The sequence below is a fragment of the Nymphaea colorata genome, chromosome 10 (assembly GCF_008831285.2).
Source record: "Nymphaea colorata isolate Beijing-Zhang1983 chromosome 10, ASM883128v2, whole genome shotgun sequence".
Taxonomy (NCBI): domain Eukaryota; kingdom Viridiplantae; phylum Streptophyta; class Magnoliopsida; order Nymphaeales; family Nymphaeaceae; genus Nymphaea; species Nymphaea colorata.
Genome location: NC_045147.1, coordinates 7,976,520 through 7,990,571, shown reverse-complemented (window position 1 = coordinate 7,990,571; position 14,052 = coordinate 7,976,520). Strand labels below are relative to the sequence as shown.

At 40.4% G+C, this 14,052-nt stretch overlaps 1 protein-coding gene across 6 annotated transcripts in view; it reads right to left on the bottom strand.

Moving 5' to 3' along the window:
* The window catches only part of LOC116262245 (uncharacterized), a 41,614-nt gene extending 28,591 nt beyond the window's left edge, over positions 1–13,023 (bottom strand). For 2 of the 6 annotated variants that reach the window (XM_050080118.1, XM_031641415.2), the window contains exons 1-3: positions 12,697–13,023; positions 12,136–12,305; positions 10,918–11,004 (exon numbers count right to left, since the gene is read on the bottom strand). Coding sequence is in view for 3 of the 6 variants with exons in the window: in XM_031641413.2 (XP_031497273.1) it covers positions 12,136–12,305; positions 12,506–12,533 (198 nt within the window). In the remaining 3 variants the exon portion in view is untranslated. Of the gene's footprint in view, positions 1–1,718; positions 2,154–10,917; positions 11,005–12,135; positions 12,306–12,505; positions 12,586–12,696 lie in introns of those variants that run through there. The other 4 variants (XM_050080114.1, XM_050080115.1, XM_031641419.2 and 1 more) reach the window with 4 other exon arrangements.
* Positions 13,024–14,052: the final 1,029 nt, after the last annotated feature.

Here is a 14,052-nt window from a genome sequence, read left to right as displayed (position 1 = left end):
TGGATGAAAAAAATTTATTCCATATCCGAATCTGACTTTAAAATCTACTTCTGAATCTGATTTTTAAGTTATATTTGAATCTGATCTGAATCCGAATTTTAAGTTATATCTGAATCTGGATTTTAAGTCATCTCCAAATCCGATCCGAATCTGAATTTTAAGTTGCATATGAATCCGATCCAAATCCAACTTTTAAACTATATCTGAATCCGAACCGAATCTAATCTGAATCCGACTTTTAAATTTTATCTGAATCCATCCGAATCCGATTTATGACTTTTACACCATATGTAAATCTGATCCAAATCCAATTTATGTACGAAAAATATATAGTAAATACCAAATGAACTATGAAACCCAATCTTAACATCACACTAGCTCAAACTTGATTGGTGATAATTGTCAAGCTTAAGAGAGGAAGAGAGAGAGAGAGAGAGAGCAAGTGTTTATACATAAACATGTATATATACTACATCATCTAACTTCATTCTCTAGAGCATGCAAATTTAAATTTCCAAAAATTGTACTTGGATGTTGTTTGTTGATGCAACAAGAGACTAAACGAATCATCATTAACATCTTCAATAAAAAAAAAATCACCATATAATACAAGCTTGCAAAATTTTTCTTTCAATGCTTTTATTTGTCTCAATGGATATGATTTTTCTATTTATATTTTAACCATATTGACACTATATTAAGATCCTAAAGATAATGCTATCTAATTTGTTGAAGGCACTCAGGAAAGCCTTCATCACTACCTATAATGGGTTAGTCACTTCCTTTCTTCTTACTACAAGCTTAAGGAAGAAAATGTAAGATTGTAGAATCTAAACAAGGATGCAAAGGATAATAAAAAAAGGTGAAACATAATGCTTGCTTCAGCACTTTCTCTCAAAGCATCTTCCAATATTTTTTTATTGCTAGCATCCCTGTCACTGATGGCATTTGATGGCATCTGCTACTTTTAAGTTGTTACTAGTTCCAACTTCTGACTGCAACAACAGTAACACATCAATTCAGCACAATCAGGCAACCCATCAATGGCAGCCACTAACCGCTTGGCACTGCTAAGACAGCTTCATTATATTTCTCTTCCGTAGCTAAGACTACAAGCATGACAATAAATTAATCGGCTGCCAGGACAGGTTATCCCAAATGAAGATACGAACAATACAGTTTTCAGCTAAGGTACACATATTGGTGAAGCATTGTCCTAAGAAGGTGTGAAAAAAGAGAGAGAGAGAGAGAGAGATTCTTTGAAGAAGGATAACCAAAATTGTTTCATAATCTAGAAACTCATCAATCAAAAAATTAACTGTATTTTGATAGTGTAGATGCAGATATGAAAACTTAATGAACACAACGGCATATGTATGTAGTTGCAACGTTACATCCCGACTATAATCAAGCCACATATTAGCTATGTGTTGGGATGAGATTTCAAGTCCAGCCTCATCTAAAACCAGCTTAAGTATAATATGGGACAGATGCGAGACTAGCAGAAGTAAAATCCATCATAAAATTGACAATCCCCTCCCAAACATGACCGAAACAGATGAGAACAAACACATGGGTAGCCATAAATTTTGCCCACAACAATGAGACACAATATAAAAAGCAGATGGTCTTGAGATAATATGGTTAAAAATGGGAAGCCATTTGATTCTTTCGACTTTTAGAGGAAGAAACACCTAGAAAATATGGAGAAAACTTACATGTAAGGAAAAGGATTGAATAGAGAAACTCCCGAGCATTTGGTGATCTCAGATGTGTCCACTTCAATGGAACGGGTGACTCATTATTTCGATGAATCATTTCTTCGGGCAGAAGAAGATTCTGTAAACACTTACTCAAAATCTCACTTATCAGATTCCATCGTGGAAGAATCGCCCACAATGGAATCTGAAGAATTGACCATGATATATCTGATGCATGCATAATATCATAAAAAGGATACAAATTTGTGACTGCTACTTAGTATCGGCAATGGGTCTGAAACTTGAGCTCTGAAGGTTGGATGTCAAGAAGCCCTCCAGAACTCATGTTTTTTTGCAAGTAGAACAAGAACCCTAACACTTCAATCACTGGCCGCAGCTCCCACAGAAGTGATCAGCTCGACTACAGTGCCATCACCGGCATCTTCCCTTCCCCTAGCCAAAGGCATACAAGTATATCAGCCTCAAGAAGTGTAACAGTGAATAGCCCACTTGGGAGTAAGTAGATGTCAGAAACAGAGGAGATATGAATCAACATGTCACATTTGGCAGTCCCCGCCTAAATCGGCTTCCGCAGTGGAAAACCAGATTTGATGCTAGATTGGGGCCCATCAACAAATCTCGTACGGTCGAGTTCGCCTCAATACCCCCACCCATCATTCAGCTTCAGCCCGCCGAGGTGTGTTCGTCGAGACACAACTGGTTCAATGATCTCCCTCTCTGTCTCTGGTTCTTTTCTCTCCCTCGCACCATCTTCCTGCAGTGGTGCTGCGTTTTTGCCCTTTTCGAAACTTCGAAATAGGGCAAACGAAAGGGGCGGGCTGGGTATTGTGGGTCGGATTTGCGCGGGCCTAAACTAAATTCGGATCCAAATACTATATAGCTAAACTAAAAAAATTTAATTAATTAATTTATTTATTTTTTCAATTAGCTGGGGTGGGACCACGGCCCAGGCGGACCCCCTAGCTCTGTCCCTAATTATGAATTACTAAAAGAACGCTGAACCAGAACAAAGCAGTACCAGCTAGACTATTCACAACAATGCAATAAATGGTTGCTTATTTTATTAAATTAATTAAAAAATATTGCATTGATTTATTAATCAATAAAATAAATAAACTCATTGAATAAAACTTGGGTTTAATTCTTGATTCGGATGTTTTATATTATTTTCACATACTTTTTCTAATCAGTTCTTTTTTTTTTAAATATTTATTTAAAACCCATTTTTCATTTCAGAATATGGTTGTCTTCGAGCATAGCCATAATTTTTTTCTTCTATAATTACTTTAGTAAAAGTTGGATTACTACTTTCTGCATGTGATTTCATATAGTTTTATCCTGAAATTCTTATTAAGGAATTGAATCTTCTACGAGAGTTTTACTCTAATATTATTTTTTGTGTCCAAATAAATTTCTTAGTTCCTATTTATTTATTTTGATTTTCTTAAGTGATACTATAATTTTACAAGTTGTAAAATATTATCGATTTTTATTCCTAACTCCTTTGGATAAATAATTTTATTGTGATCTTTTAGATTTTCTTTTTTTTTTGAATAAATATTTATTACTTAATTTTGATGTATTTGGTTAAGATGTTTTAACTGTTAGCATATCAATTTTCTCAATAAGTTCTTCATACTCATAATTTGCTATATTTGATTTCTATGTCCTTAAGTTATTTAAGGATATGTTATATTATTTTTATGTACATTCAATGACTAATTTTCTTTCTTTCTTTTTTAAAATACTTATCTAAAACAACTAGTTTATCAAGTAAATAAAATTTTTATGAGGTTGCATGTTTGAGCAAATGATATGTTTGAGTAGTTAGACAAATAAACAAGTTTATCAACTAGTTTTCATACTTTTCCTACAAGCTTTTCATATGGTTTGTATATTTTTTCCACAAGTTATTCATATGACTTTCATAAGATATTGAACATTGATTTGTCTATTTTTAAATAATAACATAATTTGATAGAGTAAACTATTATTTCATGATGATCGCTTATAATTTAGTACATAAAATTGTATTATTTAATCAAATCATATAATTTATTAAAATCAAACAATTTGTTGTTTCCTACTAGTTAAAGGTTTTTATTTTTAAATTTATGAATTATGTGTTATATATCAAATACCTAAAACTTTTGAACATATTATATGATTATACAGAATAATTTATTTGATTGATTAAATAAAGAATTGGTAAATAAACAAAAACATTTAATTAGATACAATATTAATTATTAATTAATTAGTTTTATATGATATAGTTTTAAATACTTTAAATTAAATGGTATACATGGTAACTATATGACTATTATTATATGCAACTTAGTAAAAGCCATTAGCTCTTAATAAGATTATACCTTTATATACAATTTATATTCTTCTTACATCATAACTTTAAGTTAGTGTGTTTGGCTAGACTTTTTGCCCAACCATTCATAGGTTGCAACTTCAGAACCTGAGACACCAACTCAAGCTCTCATTTCGGATTCAGATATTGTCGGATTCAATTGGGATATCAACTCACAGTTTGGATTCAGATATCAAGTTGTAATTTGGATTCGGATATACTTGTTAAGATGGTTAATATCCGATCGGATATTTATTTAAAACCAAATCCGTATCCGATCAGATGTCATTTCTTAACTCTGGTCTGATTTTCTTATTCGGATATAAAATTGCTTACCATATCCGATTTTTAAAGGCAATTCAGACGGATATCCGATCCGTTGACATCCCTACATGTTCCCTTGTGTCTAAATTTGTATTTGCTTACTTTCCTTTTTGCTTACAATGTCTTTGGTTTATGCTTTTATTTACCTGCAACGAATGGAGATTTTGTGTTTGGGTGGTCGGCATTTGAATTATGTAAGAGGCCTTGGCCATCTTATGTAAGTAAAGTTGAGATTTCTTTCCAAATTGCTTACATCGCTCTTGTGATCAATGCAATTTATGTCCATTGCAAGAGTTGTCTTCTGCATACTCTTGAGCCCCTTTAAGGCTTACGGGAAAGGAGCTATTGTCGGGCCGCATGGGCCAAAGAAAGTAAGCCCGTGACAGTGGCAGCCTAATTATTTAACTATGGTGCCTAGCTTGTGTGTTTGGGTGACAAGACAAAAATGGGTTTTCTGTGAAAAGCCAGGGGTGCGCTAGGTTGTCTAGCCCATTTTGAAAACGTCCTTTTGCAAAAGCTATGGTAGCGTTTGGATGAATTGAGAAAAAGTTTTTTGTCAAAACCTGGTTTTGTAAAACCATTTTTTCATTGAGTTTTGAAATCCTAGTTTTAATATTTGAGTAACATGATAAAAATCAGGTTTTCAATTTTTAAACCTATTTTTTGTTTGGATGACCAAAAATGGGTTTTAGAGGTGCTTTTAAAAACTTTCAGCTCAAGATATTTGATTACACTTAGTTAATTTAAGTGGCAAGGTTAGTAGAAACTGTACACATTTAAGGTGGAAGCTATACATATATGTAAAACCAAGCTCTATAAATCAAGATATAAAATACAAAGGACATATCTCCTCATTTCTAAAGAAAAACCCGATTTTTCCAAAAGTACGAACTATCTTGAGAAAAATCCAACTCTCTCTCTCTCTCTCTCTCTCTCTCTATAAAAACAGCATTTTCAAAAAACAGGGTATTCGGAAAACTCTGTTTCAAGCGCGCCCAAACACGCCAAAAATGGTGTTTTGGAGGCAAAACACCGGCGTGCATCTAAATGTGCCCTAGGGTTTTTCACAAATCCAATTTCACCCAAACATGTGTTAAAAAATTAGGCTTTTTTGGAGGCAAAACAATGGCATTGCATAGGATTATATATTGCTAATTAACCAAGGAAGTTTTTATTTCATTTTGTTATTTTCAGTAATAATATTAGTGTAGTCATGTGCTAAAATCTCATGATATTCTCTAATAATTAACTTTTATTGCGAGCTATGATATCGTGCCCATAGAAGCCAGTAAAACAAGCAGGATCTGATGTGTTCATTTATTTTGCTAATTACCTGTCCAAAAAGTGAGTACTGCATCTTTTGTTTTCGAGGCCGATTGGCTAAGAATGTTTTGTCATGCCGCCCTAGTAGCCAAGAACCACGCGTGGACTTAGTGTTAGTTGTTTTTTCAATAGAACCAGGATTTGTACTTAATCAACTTGTAAGTTGTAAATCCTCATTAAACAACCATTGAATTTAATCACCATTTGTTTCTATGATCTGCTAATTATTTGGAAATGTAATATAAACAATAATGGTTGTTCGCTGAACAAATTTGTTAGTTCATTTTTGGCCTAAATAACCGTATAACTAAGTCTAATTTTGAATTGAAGATACTCGGGCTCAAAAAAGAGACCAAGTTTGGCTATCTGGATTACGGTACGTTGGATCCAAACACAGGTAAAAAGGACTTGAGAAAATATTTGAATAAGAAAACGAACATGAGCAGGACACCTGCACGCCCTGTGATGCCATCTGATCAGCTGCCCCCCTCTTTCTTTGTTCTTTTCTTTCTTTCTTCTTTTTAAAATTTTTCAACTTTTAACGCAACCAAAAACATATATATAAAATACAGTGGCTGATAGCCTGAAATGTTAGAGGCTTTGACTTGGTCTTATCCCTATTGAAATACGGCTTTCTATTACAATAACCAAGAAGACGGGTTTTCAGCCTTCCGCTTTGTGAGGCGCTATGGAATGTGTTACGGACCCTGCTCTAGGTCCGAACCTAGCAGACACAGATCAGCCTGAGTCCAGTAGAGACAGGCGCAGATTCACCATGATGGACACTTGGGCACCAACAGGAGGTTCGGCAAAGCCTAGAGAGGTTAAGGAAGCACTCAGTCATGTTGCAGTGGGAGGAGTGGGCGGAACAACAAGGTCTGAGTGCGAGATTGATCAGGATGACCCTCAACATTCCTCTAAGCTAGTTGTTGGACTCACCGAGCTAGATACGTTCGAACCCAACGCATGTCCAGTCATTCCGGCCCTTGAGGCGGTCTAAGACCGAAGGTCTTAGGCAAATGGCTAGGTCGACCAGACCTAGCTCTTGATCCAAATTCGAAGTGCGGGCGGATCCCGCACGAGGTCCCCACCCTGGGCTCGCAAGGCTCAGGGGCGATCCAGTTTCATGTTGGGTGCTAGGCCCGTTTCTACTTAGCGCTTTCACTTTTTGCTTTTGGATTTGGATTCTAGTTTAGACCTAGCAGAGCGGGTTGTGCTCGGATTTAATTTGTTAATTGGGTTTGGGTAGCGGAACCGGTTTGAGGCTTGTAAACCGTGTCCAAATAGGATTGTATATATTTGATTGTATCTTGTAATTCGATATGCAATTTTGAGTAATAGAGTTCATTTTTCGGAATTCAATCTCTCCCCTCTCGTGCTCTCTTCTCTCTCGCACTCCCTATCGTGGTGTGTTCTCCTCTCCCGTCGCGTCCCCTACCTCCATGGCGCTTCTCCCCTTCCGAAACCTCACTTAGTGATTTCCGGCGTCTTCAATGGCAACGGCTTCATCTTCTATCAACCGACGGCCTCCTCCTTCTCCTTACCTCGTCTTACCTTCTACTCCCTACCCCTCGGCCAAAGGAACGACGGCAAGGACTCCTCCATTGCTCCGGCGGTGAAGTTCTCCCTTGACCACGACTTTTCCCCACGGATTCACTTGAAGACTTTGACGCCTTCATCCGCAACCCACACGGGTGTTGAAAGGTCAGATTCTTCATCGGAAAGATTGGAGAAAACCGGCAACGGGCATCTCCAATTTCAACTCCAAAAAGTAGGTTAGTGCTTTGAGATTTTAAGTCGAGAATAGGCTCTTTGTTGGGTGCGATCTAGCAGATGTGTTGTCCGTCGGCCTAGGCCTGATTCACGGTGCTAAACCCGTGAGTGAGATCTGGACATTCCGGCGGTTAAACTCCCTCTAGTCCCACTTTTACAAGGCTTAGAATCGGCCTTCTAATGCCTTAATCGAACCAAGAAAGTGGTGAAGATATCGACGGCTATTTGTCTTCAAAATCCATCAAGAAAGCTCTCGGTTCTTCCCCCTTGTACTCTCGGTCCAGCAACAAAAAGATCATCAAAAGGTATCTCTCTAGGCGTGATTTTCATAAATCAAGTATCTCAGATTGTTCGCCTCGGAGAGAGGATCAACATTCCAATTTTGAACACAATCGGACCGCTACAAGTTGGATTTCGGCACTTGGCCAGAATTCCGGATTTTCGGTGGTCGCTGCTACTTTTCCGGCCACTGCTGCACATTCCGGCGTTGAAGACCAGATTACCCTCGGCTCCAGCAAAGTCCCGTTCAGTTTCATTAAGCGCAAAGTGGTCAGATTCGTCTAGAAGGGAAACCCTAGCCGCCGGCACACAAGAGAAAGCTCCCTAGCCGCCGGCTCCATTTCCAGTAAGTCCGCATTACCTCTTTCTCTCCTCCGTCCGTTTCCCCATGTGTCACCCATCCAGCCCCTTGCCATCTTCGTGTCAGCCACCTGTCCTCACCCGAAATCCTGGTCCCAGCCGTCACATCTCCCAGATCCGATCGCTTCCTACGTTTTTGGAAGCAATCCCTTATCGCCAAGACCTTTCCTTTTTGGCGTATTCTTCACCTAGTCAACCCTAAACCGCAGCTCGCCCTAGCCCTCCATCCATCCACGTGTCAAAATCTCACGGATCCTCTTGCCAACTCATCCGCCACCTCATCAGCCACGCGTCCTACCTGGTTCCACGCGGTGCCACGGGTCACCCACGCGGCATCCACCTCACCTCCACGCGTTTTCCCTCTTTCACTCTTGGAAACCCCTTTTGCGCGTCCTTAGCCTTTCCTATTCCATCTCCAAGCTGTCCTTGACCGATTCCCTGGCCAAAACCAATCCTCCTCGCCACCCTACATATCTGCCACGTGTCCCCATCCCGAGAGAAAGAAATCTGCTCGATTCTCCCTGATCCCACGCCAAGATCTCGTGGGTCCTCCACCGATCTCAATCCTAATTTTTAGGAAAGAGTCGGATCTTCTTGCCTTATCGCTAGCTCTTCCTAGCATTTCTCTCATCTGTGGCCCTTCATCGTGCCATGTGGCACCATCCTGGGTGTCTTCCTACTAAGCAAGACGAGCTTAGACCTAACCCTAAGCCAGCCGCCACCTTGGCCCTTATCCGATTAGGAAACCCCTAGCTGCTCGGCCCCCTTGTCCGAATTAGGCAACCCCTTCGGCTGTCCACTTCCTCCAAGTTAGGAAACTCCATTAGCCGCCGTTTCTCTCTTTCCCCTAGCGAAACCCTAGTAGCCACGCACTTAGTACGTGGGCCCCTCATACCCTAGCCTCGCTCATCCTAACCCTAGTCAACCGAACCCACCTAGCACAGTCAACCCGACTTCCCCCTGGTCAACCTTGACCGAACCGAACATAATTCTCACTCATTCGAGCTCACCCCTTAGCCTAGGTTAACCTCTATCCATTCCTAAGCCCTTGACTTAGCCAACCCCCGCCCTTAACCTCTCTTCACCAGACCTAACCTACCTATAGTGCCATACCCGACCAAGCCCACCTAAGCCTTAGATAGGACTAGGTCTTGGCCGATTGAGCTATCCCGCTCGCTAGGTCACTAGGACCCCTCCTCGGCCTACCCCATCTCCGTCGGCCCTCTCCCACGTATGTGGCCGAGCCACATCAGGCGCAAGGCAGGTAGGCGTTGCCGACCCCGACTTCAGCCCCCCTCGGCATTCTCGGCTGCATCCCAGGCCGCGTCCAGGCGACAGGCGATCGCCACTCTCGGCATGCGCTCGCAAGCGCGCTGCTACGTTTCCTCGGTGCTAGGCAGCAGGCGGCTGCCCTATCCACACCCGACACCTCGGCAGCAGGCGGCTGCAACGACCGGCGTCTTCGGTCCTTCTCGGCTCGAGAGCTCGGCACTCCTCGGCCCTCCTCTGCAGGTCCCGACTACAGGCGGTAGTCTTATTGCAGTCGCTACGTGGAGGCTCTCCTCAAGCGGTCTTCTCGTACCGAAGCTGCAACACCCAGGGCTAGGTTCTTCTCCCCGTGGTCACATACTCGGCATCGCCAAGTTCAAACTTGGCCGGTATCGCCTCCTTCTCCCCCTTGTAGATTCGGGGTGGTTGTTCTTGTTCTAGGTTGCATCTAGTTTGCTTACATTTTTTTTTAGCCCGGCTTCGGCCATAGTCCCTGTTCATGGTACCTCGGAGGCGCACACACCAAAGACACGACCACAGGGGGCTTGACCTTCCTATTTGGGAATCGGGCGTGGTTTGGGCGTTAGATCGTGGTTTGCGTGGTTTGTTGAGTGAGTTGCAAGTGTTTCATTGTATCGCTCACGTTTGTACTTGCCTCACAACCCCGTAGTTCATTTGTAGTAGGTTTCGCTTAGATAGGTTTTTGGGTTACCCCTACTTGTACTCCAGTCCTATTGGGTTTGCGCCGGGGTCATGTCCGGCCGCGTAGCTCTCTTATATTAATTTGTTTAGGATTTTTGGTTTTTAGACTTTCCTCAAGTAGGTATTGGGAACTAGGATTCACGATTGGTTCGGACTTTCTAGTCACAACCGGTCGGGTCCTAACAGAATGGCAGCCAAAACGTTTGTTTGAGGTGGAAAGTGGAGTGGAGTCATCTTTCGCGTTAAGCAGAAAGTGCGTTCCGCCAATTCGATCTTCTCGTAGCTCATAGGTTGGCGGCTAGATGCATCTGGGTTACTTCATACGCATCTCATCCACCCATAAAGAACGACCTTCCTTCCCTATTTGTCCTCCTTTGTCCCCTCCCTCTTTCCCTTCTTCCTTTCGTCTATCCGGGACAGGGCATGCAACCCACATACAGGGGCAGAGCCAAGATTTTTTTCAGGGGCAGGCCAAACGATCCAACAAACTAGAATATATATATATATATATATATATATACTCACACACTTTAGATAATATTTACAAACCACAGTATAGTAGAAGTGAACATATGTCATATATAATTGTCCATGTCATGAACGTGAAGCGCGACCTGTCCTACGACACATTTAATAATTGCTTGTGTCATTAGCATAAAGCACGGTCTGTCTTCAGCAGATAAGGTGCTCTATTTCTATTACGTAAGTGTGAGCAGTGAACATAAGGTGGAAATATAAATATCACAATCAAAATATAGCAAACAAATACATTTATAAACTTCAAAACGAAAACATGTTACTTACCTAAAACAAGCAGTTTTGTATTCTTTCTATGTAACACAATCAGTTTTTGCCTCTGTTTTTATTGGAAATAGTTACACATCATCACACCTACACAATAAAATATAAACAAAAACTACATCATTTATTATGAAAATTGGCACTTAATACTCCTTGGTAGGTCACATTTTAAATTGCATGGAAGCCATACTTAGCAGATTCTCCTGCTTCTAGGAATTGCATTCCCATTTCCTAAGCAGTTTTTTGGTGCAAAAGCAACAACTAGAGATCCCCATTGCCTGTCTTTCCAGACAAAGTAGATGCACTAACTTTCCAAAAAACAACAAAGTATCTCAAGATTCAATCACATCACTAGAAAAGTATTCTAACATATGATGGTGAATTGCTAATAAACAAAGTAAAAAAAGTACTCCCTAATGCAACCAACAATGTTTCTGCAACATCAACAAGATAAATAATGTACGTAGGGATCACATAGAAAGAAAAAGAAATATGAAAGGTTCCATTGATAGGAAAGAATACGAAAGGCAAACACAATTTTTTAAATAGATCTGTGGATACAGTATATAATAGGAATGGAAATTTTTACCCTGGATTGATAAAACAAAACTAAAATTCACCATTTTCAATAACACTCTAAGAGATGTATTTCAGAAATATATTGCCTAAAGGCCACGTTAGGAAGAAGGTTGGCTGGTGAAGTATATCTAGGAAAACAGTCAACTACAGAAAAGCTCATTCAAAAAATGCAATTTACTAAAACATCTAACATTGCAACAATTCCCTTAGAACATCTAACGAAATTCAACAGTCTAATACAGAGACAGGAAAAATCATCAAAGAAACAATCAAAATAAGATCCAGTTAACTCATGGATCAAGACTCAAAAGATTAAGTCAGTGAACAAGACATGACACACAATCAACTTCCAGGTAACAGTCCAAGTCAAGAAAATGAATAATTTCCCTTGCAGGAGACACGTAATATTTAACCCAAAGAAATATGACGAGCTTTTAACTTGAAAAGCTTCTTACAATAGGAAGCTGAGACAGTGAGACCTATAGAAAAAGGCAATTTGTTACATGTTGAGAGACAAAAATGACAGAAATTAACACTACATTTATTTTGTCACCACCAGGAAAAAAGGTTAAACAGGTGACTTTACTACGAAAATTGAACAAGGGTCAAGCAAGCAAGTACACTCTAGAATTAGATTATAACCTCAATGCCAACACAAAAAGGCAATTCTGCTTGGTCTCCTTGCTGTCCAGCCAGCCTGTCCTTCTTATCTAAGTGAACAGAATAGCCAACGCACGCATACTTAAAATCTGCCAAGTTGCGACCTTTTTTAGAAGCTTTCAACTCAGATTCACCAATAACATAATTAGGCACTGGTCAAAAAAGTTAAAGATTACATTAGCAACAGAAACATGATAACAGGAGATTGTCTTCTTTAACATACTAGACAAAGCAACAAAGCACATGAATGGGGGAACTTGCAGAACCATTCTTGGAAGTTGACAAGGCAAATAACTCAACAAATGCCTAATGAAAACACTGTTGCAAAGGCATGGCGGAAGTGAGAGCTTACAGTGAAGAGCAAGGGAGTTGGGATTCATAACGCAAATCCTCAAACCGAGCAAGAATGTTATATGTGTGTAAAATTAGACTATATAAATTTCTACAATTTATAAGACTATATAAATTAACAGAAGAAGTTGGGGGAAAATGAATTCCTTGAAGTTCTAGTAAAGGGGTAGAGATTTGTGAGAGAGAACCAACCTGTCAGCGAGAGAGAGGGCCCCTGTGCTGTGGTTGTGGGCCAGGGCAGGGAGGGAGGGAGCCAGCGAGAGAGAGAGGGCCGTGCACTGTGATTGTGGGTCAGGGCAGGGAAGGAGGGAGCCAGCGAGAGAGAGGGCGTGAGAGAGAGGGCCGTGCTATCAATGGTTGTGGGCCAGAGAGGAGGGGAGCAAGCGAGAGAGGGGCGAAATAGGGTAGGGCAGAGAGGGAGTAAGCGAGAATGGTTGTGGGCCAGAGAGGAGGGGAGCAAGCGAGAGAGAAAGGGGCGAAATAAGCGAGAGAGAAAGGGGCGAAATAAGAGAGAGAGGGTCGGGCAGAGAAGGAGGGAGCGAGGGAGAGTGTGTTATGTGTGAAAGTGGGTCGGGCCAAGACGATTCGTGTCGGGCCAAGTCGGGCGAAATTATTAAAATTTGATTTTTTTAATATATATATATATTTTTTTCTGCTCTCTTTCAAGTCATGGCCTATAGGCGGACCCCTTTTTTCCGCCCCTGCCCACATACATGAATAGAAGAAGAGAGGGGTTCCTTGTCTGCTTCAGTCATTCCGTTGACTCCTTGCTTGTTGTCATGCTGTATGAAAGAGATACTCTAACCGCTTACCGCTAAGTGAAGTAGGTAGAGTAAATAAAAGAAAATAGACCAACGCTTTTATAAGAGAAGCCAACCAAAGCGCAAACGGAGTTCTCGGGGCTATGACTTTGATGTGCTCCAAATTGGAAATATATTTTTAAAAATATATTTTAAAAAAAAAAAATGAAAAAAATATTTTCGATTCTCATTTGGAATTGACGCCAAATTTGAGGAGTCTACTCCTCCTTAGCTGCTCAACCAACAGGCCAAATTTCAGCTTAAACGGACTTCTCCCAGATTTTATAAAATTTGGCTGTGTGTGAACGCCTCTGACGGACCAAAAGCTGTTCTTCATGTGCGTTCCATCATCGAGGCCGAGCTTCAACACATCCTCTTATAAGATTTTGGGTTACAAATTTACACTGGTGATTTCAATCCCTCGTTTCCGTCGCTGTTAACTACACTCTATATTTGGGAATTTGCCCCTTATTCAAGCAATGAACTGGGGTCTCTCGAGCTACTGGTGATTGGAGAGAGGGAGGAAGAAGGGAGGCTGAGGAAGAACCAGCGAGGGAGGAAGAAGGCCAGCGAGGTAGCGGTCAAAAAAAGTTTCTGGAAAATTTTTTCCAACTCTCAAGTGAAAAAAATTTTCTAGAAATATATTTCTGGAAATGGCTTCAACGGTCACTTTTTTATTCCCTTGTTTGATGGGGAGGAAATTTTTTTAAAAATTTGAATTTTTTTTTCTCGTTGAACAGTGGATTTC